The sequence below is a fragment of the Pygoscelis adeliae genome, unplaced genomic scaffold (genome assembly GCF_000699105.1).
Source record: "Pygoscelis adeliae isolate BGI_AS28 unplaced genomic scaffold, ASM69910v1 Scaffold172, whole genome shotgun sequence".
Lineage (NCBI taxonomy): Eukaryota > Metazoa > Chordata > Aves > Sphenisciformes > Spheniscidae > Pygoscelis > Pygoscelis adeliae.
The window spans coordinates 1,420,285-1,428,651 of NW_008824338.1; the positions used below are offsets into that span (position 1 = coordinate 1,420,285).

The 8,367-nt window shown below is 42.2% G+C and overlaps 1 protein-coding gene across 1 annotated transcript in view; it reads left to right on the forward strand.

The window, feature by feature from the left end:
* Positions 1 to 5,764, forward strand: part of ENPP1 (ectonucleotide pyrophosphatase/phosphodiesterase 1) — a 44,799-nt gene extending 39,035 nt beyond the window's left edge. Inside the window, 4 exon segments of the mRNA XM_009319052.1 lie at positions 899 to 979; positions 2,027 to 2,159; positions 2,876 to 3,032; positions 3,902 to 5,764. Of these exon segments, the coding sequence (XP_009317327.1) occupies positions 899 to 979; positions 2,027 to 2,159; positions 2,876 to 3,032; positions 3,902 to 4,069 (539 nt within the window). The 3' untranslated portion in view covers positions 4,070 to 5,764.
* Positions 5,765 to 8,367: the final 2,603 nt, after the last annotated feature.

Here is an 8,367-nt window from a genome sequence, read left to right on the forward strand (position 1 = left end):
CAGGGTGGGTTGGAACTAGATGATCTTTAAGGTCCCTTCCAACCCAAACCATTCTACGTTTCTATGATTGGCAGCAGTTGGTGGGTTGTCCAAGGTCATTTAGTACTTCCCGAAAACTTTGGAACTTGTCAGGTTTCTAAACTGGCATCTCATAGAAGAAACTGGAAGGAACATGTAAACCTTGAATCAAGTCTGGCAAACTAGTAAATTGCAAATTCACTTTGTATGACAGGTGTTAGTTGGAACTATCCAAAGTAAAATTCGGGGATGTTTCATTAAGTAAAAAACTGCCTTGATAAGTTTATTTTCTATTTGCAATAGACTCATGTGCCATATGTGGTCTTTAGTAAAGCAATTCAGCACTGGTCTGAAGAACGTAGCTCTGATTCTCAAACATATTACATAATACTTAGCTGTTTACAAGTGGTAAACTGTTTGTGAACTGTTGCTGACCTGATTGAAAGCATTTTACATTGACCTTGCTGCATAAAGTACCGAGTAGTAGGTTATTTAAACATCCACATCAAGTGTAATTGCAAAGTTCCAATAGAGCTCCTATTTTTATGCCTAGATTCTGCAGTCAGAACAAGTTGGTCTGACACTCATGAAGTGAATTTTATTCCCTTCCCCACAATTAAAAATATCAGAACAGAATTTTGAAGTCTCATGAAAACTTGTCTGCTGTGTATCTGACAAGTGCAATTGCTGCTGCTGCTTATAAGATTATTTATTTTGGATGGGATCCAGCATGTACTGAAGTTAGCGCTTAGACCCACATCAGCTTTGGAAAGTGAAGTTAGGTCGGCTCCACCGTAACGTTATTACACCAATCTTTAAAAGCATGAAAATGCAAGTTTAAAGTAACAAATCCAAGTAACGAATTGCTTTTGTGTTTTAGATTTTATGATAGGTGCAAAGAAACCTCACTATGATGCCTTGCTTACCAGCAACATCGTGCCAATGTATCCTGCATTTAAAGGTATTTTATTTGTATGCATATTTTGTGTGCACAGTTGAATATAAGAAAGACTGCTGATTTGTTGCTTGCTTCCAAACCATGCAAATAATCACTGCCTCTGTAAAATAAGACCTCCCCCGACTGTGGGCTTCTTACTTCAATGAAAAATTCCTTGAAGTAGGATTATGACTCTTGTGAAAAAGGCCCACCATTGTGAGCTTGATTCCTAATCAACTGGCTCCTTACATGGGATCATAGCGTAAGTGTCTCCATTTAATGTCTGACTTTTTTTTTGCATTTTCTTACCTACCTAAACAGGGTTTTACACTGAATATCTTCTAGAGAACCCAGATACCATATATAATTATGTGAGTTAAATTCATTTCCAGTTTAGGAATGTCTTCTAAACTCAGATGAGTTTCCAGGCAGGAATCTAGGGTCTCAAGTCACTAAGGAAACAGGAAAATAATAGTATCTCTAGTAGAAAAGATATGAAGACCTGGGCTTTCCTGGGTGAGAGGGAACATGAGATAGTTGGCTGAGAGAGATTAAGCATACTTCTGGTGAAAAAGAAGGATAACTATGGCACTTCCTCTGGACAAGAGATGTCCTGTTTTGTAATGGAATAGTGGTCAACTCCTAACTGTAATTAAAAATATCATATCAGTAAGGTACTTCCCAGCTCACAGGTGTGGGTGTCCAAGCTAGCCAGGCCAACCAGATAGTGGGGCAAGACACAGGCAGGCATGGTCTTCTCTCACCTTCCCTCCTCTAGCCTCTCCGTGATTTGGTTTCCAAGGAAAGAAATGTAAGGCCACAAGGGAGCAGCATCACTATGCCTCAGTCAGGTTTTTGATTAGGGTGACTGTGAAACCACAGTGCCAGGAGATACTGCAGTGCATGCTGCTGCTCAGTTAGATGCAACCTTTAAAAACTGTAAACACCTGTATAACTTATTATTTTCCAAGCTTATCATGTCTGTTTATACTCCACTGAAAACTCTGCAGAGTTGTATTAACAGCTTCTACCTTGGAGATCATGTTTCCCATTTCCATTACTGTGTTTCAGTGTTATGGAACTACTTCCATCAACACCTGCTACCTGAATATGCTGCAGCCAGGAACGGTGTCAATGTAGTCAGTGGTCCTGTGTTTGATTACGACTCTGATGGGCTCTATGATACCCCAGAAAAGGTGAAAAGGTGGGAACCTTTCACTTTCTAATCCTTTGTTTCTCCATTAGTGGTCAAAAAGTAGTTATGATTCTTGTTATCAAGGAAAGCATCTTGTGGAGATGGGCCCTTGGCAGATTATATCAGTTCAGAGAGACAGTCAAATGACCCTAAGCAGATACAGAAGTGTGAAGCTAAGAAATAAGCAACAAGCACAAAGAAAATGCACCCTCAAAATGTGTCATCCTAAAACCTGAAGGTGAAGTGTAAGAGAAGCTGCTGCATGTGAAAGAATGTCTGCTAGCCTGAAATCTTATGACATTGCCTGTGGGAGTGGACAAGGCAGGGGCTTATCCCTGGTGTCATGGTTGACGCTTCCTGAGCTGGCAGTGTTCCACTACAAAGTTGTGAGTACAAATACGCTAGTTAACAAAATTGGTTCAAGCCAGCAGGCAGACAGTTTTCTGGGCTCAGGCTGAACTCTCCGTCTCCTCTGGGTTCTTACACATTTTTATGATAAATCAGTTTGTTGTTATACCTCATCAAACTTGTTACTTAGATCAGCCTACAAACGAAACTCGATTTGCAAAATAGTAATCTGGAATTTTCCTTCCAGGCCTAAGCTTTCTTCGGGCTAAATAGGTGGATTGTTAAAATTGATATGCCAGAATATAGCTGATTGCTGTCATTTGTTCTTTGTGCAAGTATGATTTGGTGGATTTACAGAAAGATCTTTTGTGTTTCAGACACCCCAGTAATTCAGAAGTTCCAGTTCCAACTCACTTCTTCATTGTGCTGACTAGTTGTAAAAATACTTCCGAAACTCCTCTGGAGTGTGAAGGGTCTCTAGATGCCTTGTCTTTCATCGTACCTCACAGAGAAGACAACAGTGAAAGCTGTGCGGTAAGTACTCTCTTCAGTCCCCATAAACAGCTGAAGTCAGGCTTGAGCTTGTTTTGCTTGGATATCGGCGATTAACTAGTTAAAGACTGCAAAGACTGTAAAAACAGTACAGTCTATCATGATCATCTTGAGAGAGAGAAGGCAATATTTTTGTAAACAGAATTATGTCGAAGTCTACATATATGCTCAAATGTGAAAAACAGAAGTTCTCTGTTAAAGAGCAAAACTTATAGCTAGTGGGGTAGAGTCAGAGTATGCTGAGGCCATCAATGTGATACATACATAGACCTCTGTAGCACAAATATCCAGTCAACAGCTGAGAAGGATGAAGAGCTTCTAGAAGAAGAGTCATCCACAAAAAAAGGTCAGTGCTAGGCCAAATGCATACCCAAAAGGAGAAGAGACAGATGTTCCTGAAGAGCATTGGTTGCTTCTAGTTCAGGTACCTTGGCATTGTGATGGGAATGCACGTAGCTACACTCCATACAAACCAGAACAAAGTGTGGAAAGTGTGTAGACCTATCCTACAGCGAAGAATTACACAAGTCACTACCCAAGGCAGGCACAGCTCTCAGAAATAGTTTTATCAGAGATGGTGGATAGATGCTGAACCTCACCTGCCATTCCCCATTACCACCAACTTCCACTGGTGCAGCTACAAGTTCTGTATACTTGAGGAAGTAACAGCAAGTACTGAATTCACGCAAGCTTGTAACTATTTATAATCCAGTGCTCTCTGTTTGATGTTTGCCAACAGTTACTGCTTTCTGTCTTTATAAAGCACCAAAATGTCTTTTGCTAATTGATTAAATGTATGTCAGAAAAAGATGTTTTACAAATCTTTTTTTTTTTCTCCTCTGTCCCAATAGGATGGCAAATCTGAGTCCGTGTGGGTTGAAGAGAGAATGAAGTTTCATACAGCTCGGATCAGAGATGTAGAATTACTTACTGGACTCAGCTTCTATCAGGACAGAAAACAGCCAGTATCTGAGATTTTACAGTTAAAAACATACTTACCAACTTTTGAAACGGTCTGATTTTTCCTATGGAATGTTGTTATGCATTTCACAACTGATTTGTAAATAGACTGTTTTTAATGAAAACATTTTTTTAAAATAAGCTGGAACACTTATTGAGAACTCTTGACCAAAATGCCAGTAGGGAGGAGAGTGGGTGCCATATTTGTATCTCAGGGACTCCTGATGGACTATGTACGTAACACAGGATGGCAGCTCCTGTCATTCCCACTTGAGTGTGGTAGAGCCATGTCCATTATTAAATGCTTAACAGCATTTGATCATCATAGTCTGAGACACGAACAAAAATGTTATCTTTTTTATGCACTGGAGAGGGAGAAGTTTATAAGCATGGGTTATGATCAATATTCTACTTTAAAAATACAGATAATTAGCAAATGCAGTTCTGGGAAATAACTACATTCTTGGTGACCATCGAAATATAAACAGCAGCACCTCTTACTCCAGTTTTCCTTGAAGCATGAATTACATTCTGAGCTTTGGGTCTCATAATGCAGCGTTATGGTGCAAGAAGCTATACTGAGGTTAGTAAGACTGGTAACTGAAACTTCCCCAACACAGAAAAGACACCTGGCTAAAGGAGTTCTGTTAGCTGGGAAGCCTTGGTGTCTTGCTGCCCTCTGGTGTCTCCAACACTGAAGGAGAATTTGATGTACACTTTGCATGTTTTATATGCATTCTCAGAATGAGCAGGTATAGGATGCATCAAGTCACCTGCAAATCAGAAGAAATTCATTCAGGAAGATCTCTGAGCTCCCAGAAATAATTATCTTTCTTCAAATTAAACTTAGATTTCATGAGAAGATTTTGCTTTCTTGAAGCAAAGATGTCTTTCTCAATTTGGTGCATGGTTTTGTCAGCTGTGGCTTTAAAAATCCCATTTTTGTCAAGAAAAGGTAATTTTGCACTAAGATTGTTGCCTTAGAATGGTAAGATGATCTTCTCTAATGGCACATCTCATCGCTACAGTAAATGCCCACAGGCCATTCAGTTGTCCGTTGGCAGCAAACGACCGGATCCTAGCTGCATTTGTAGCTGTTCTTAGTGCTACATCATCCAAATTCCAGCTCACATCCGTTACCCATCTTGAATGCAGACACTGCCAGATGCAAATTCTGAAGCGGCATGTAATGAGCTTTCTTGGAAGCTTTCAGGCTACACAGGCAGCTGCTACAGGCACTCAGGAGTGTAGGAACTCCCTCCTTTTCCAGTATACATGCTATCACCTTCGTAATTCTCCCACTCTCTCTAAAGCTGATGAGCCAAAATTGGCTGTTATGTATAAAGTTTGGCATAGTCATTTACACATTTATGTTCCTCTCATTTAAAAAGAAGAAAATACATCACGCACAAGTATGTTAGAAGAATGTATAGCCTGTGACTGAGCAGAGAGGCATTTTACCTTACAGTTTGGTCAGGGGATATTGGAGGCTGGATTCAAAGCCTGCTGAAGTCAGTGGAAGCTTTTCCATTAACTTCAGTTTGAGCGGGTGGAAATCCTGGGACCATTTTTTCTTTTAGCCAAATGTATTTTCTTGATCTTCTGTTACAAGCATGATTTTTTTTCTCCTAAAGTAGTTTCACTGGTGAAATTTAAATGTTTTGTAGCAACCTCACGTTATGATATGACTGTGACAGCATTATTCAGTGTAACTGCTTTGTACCATTGCCTGTGACCAATAAAAACATCAGAAGTATGCTGTTCATGACCCTTTCTGTACCAAATGCTACTGGCTAGTTAAACACTGGTGCAGATATAGAGCACTTTACACTTTTTTTGTGGGGTGGGGAGGGGGTTGCTTCAGTCTTTGTTCTTTGAGTTGAAGATAACTTCTCCTCCAACTGGATTGTTGAAGTTACATTCATTATTGGAGGGGGAAGGTAGGAAGAAAGATGGTCAAGATGTTCTTAAATTTTTTTAGAAATGGTACTGTCTCCTGAATGCAAACAACAGATGTTAACATCTTCAGAAAGTGAAGCAATGCCAGTTTCAGTTAAAAGGCAGGGCTAGCCTAGCTCCTGGGTAAAGATGGAACAGTATAGGCTTCAAGCAGTTGACCGCTGGTTTGACCTAGGGAGGATTTTGGAAGGGAGAGTGGCTGTGAAAGCTATTACAGTCATCAGGAGACGGTAGTGGCTAAGAGGGGTTTGGGATGTAGCTTTGCCAGAAATTGACAAGTCAACTTGACAAGGAAAAGAGCTATCCTGATTTAATCCTAGTGTAAATAGTTTTTCTTTTATTTCTGCATCTTTGCTTTTTAGAAACATTTGTAATGGTGGTGTCAGAGCATTGTGAATAAATGCTGGTGCTAGTCATGGTATCTAGTGGCTGATGATACCCCAGGACGGCTGATACTGGATTGTGGTTTTGAAGCCCGATGGGCTCCAAGGAGCATGCTACAGCCACCATCAAAGTCATAATTCTGCAAAAAACCTACAGCTTTGTCCAATTGGATGTAAAATATTTCCTGTTTCAGCTGATGTACAGTATCAGAGCTGCACTGAGCATTATCAGTATGTGAAGCTGGAAGGTGTCATAGCAACACTGTCGTGATGTGACTGTCAGGATTATTCAATGTAACTGCTTCTTAACGTCAGCTGCTGTGTAGTCTGGCCACCTTGAAGGTAAAAAAGACAGTGGAGGGGCAGACTAAACGTCATCAGTCTGGATGTGTTGTAGCAGTGTCTTGTGTCACTAGGCATTCTCAGGGAAGGCACGAGGAGATGCTGTAGGCTGCAGTTGGTGCTCACTGATACAGGGAAGGTGCTGACCAGTCTCCATCTCCTAAGCAATGGTATTTGCTTAGGGTAAGGAAATGGCGGCTGAGGAAGGGGGTGGTGGGTGCCTTCACAGCTGTTAAATATTGTTCCAGGGTGGACAGAGCTAATCTAGCCCTTGTGACTGTGCTGGTGAGGAAGAAAGGAAAAAGGGCCTGAAAGGCAACAGGGGACATCTGGTTTAGGCATGGGCTGTCTAACTGTGGGATGACTTAAGCGATGGGGTGGGCTGGTTACTTACAGAATGAAATGGGTCATGAAATGATTTTGGGCAGGCAAACCTTAACATACCTGAGAAGCTGATGGCTCTTTGATGGTGGGGTAGGAATGAGCAGTAGGGCAGAGGACATCTCAGGATGGTTTTGCTGCTGGAAAAAATGCACACGGAGTTGTGCTTTCAGAGGTATTCAGGTGGTATGGATTTATATTGCTGTCTGCTTTCCCTCTCAGTAACTGCAAGGTAATTCGCTTGACTAATGTGTTACAGGTTTCTTGCTCTTATTTACCTCAGGATCCACTGCGTTTTAAAAAGAAAATAAAGCAATATCTAACTGCCTGTATTTGAGACGGGTCTGTTCTGGCAGGACATCCAGCATCCGCTAAACCACTGGGTCCGGCCCAGTGCACAACAGCCGTCCACTAACAGCACCTGCCAGAGGCTGCCCTGTCTCATCTGGCAAGTGGGTGGCCTGGGCTTCTGCCTTTCCTTGGTCTGAGGAAATGCAAAGTACAAAATTATCCCTTTAAATACAAGGTTATAAACCAGGCTCAGCAAGCTGGGAGGAGTTACCCCTCTGCTGCATGGGAGGGCACCCGCTTTTGCAGGAAAATGAGATTCATGGGGACCAGAAGGCAAAAAGGAATATAAAAGAAAGCCTAAATCTGTGGCTCTGTGGTTAGGGCACTCAGCTGGGAGGAAAGATCTCATTCCTGACCTCCCTTCTTCCAAGATCTGCCGCAAAGCTCAAGCCTGTTGCTGAGGAGGCACCTGTGCCAGCACCAATTGCCCATCCTACCACTCTGGAGTGGATGCTCAGGGGTGACAGCGCCGCGAGGGACCCAGGGTGACAGCGCCGTGAGGGACCTTCTTCTATGGCAGGGTCACACACTCTGTACCTACAGCGGCACCACTGATGAGGTCAGGAAACCATCCCAGCCTCACAGCGAGGGCTATACTCAGGTCTTTCACTGCTGTGCTGTGGTAAACTGTTCTTACTCTTCTGAGGAGTTCAGGGACAGAGTTAGTGTGAGCCCAGCAACTTACTAAAGCAGAAGTTTCCAAATATTTTTGTTTGGGTGCTACCATTGCCAGTGGCAGCAGCATAAGCAACATCTGCTTACCCTCGTATACCTTGCGGCAATGTCTGGGAGGTGTTGGAGCACCACACTGAGGTGGCTTGTGTACCATAAGCAGTACATCTACCATAGTTTGGGAACCTCTGTATTACAGGAAACCAGTCCAGGTTTGGCATCCTGTGACTCAAACTCCCTTGGAAACGAGTCTAAGTCCCTCACTGAAC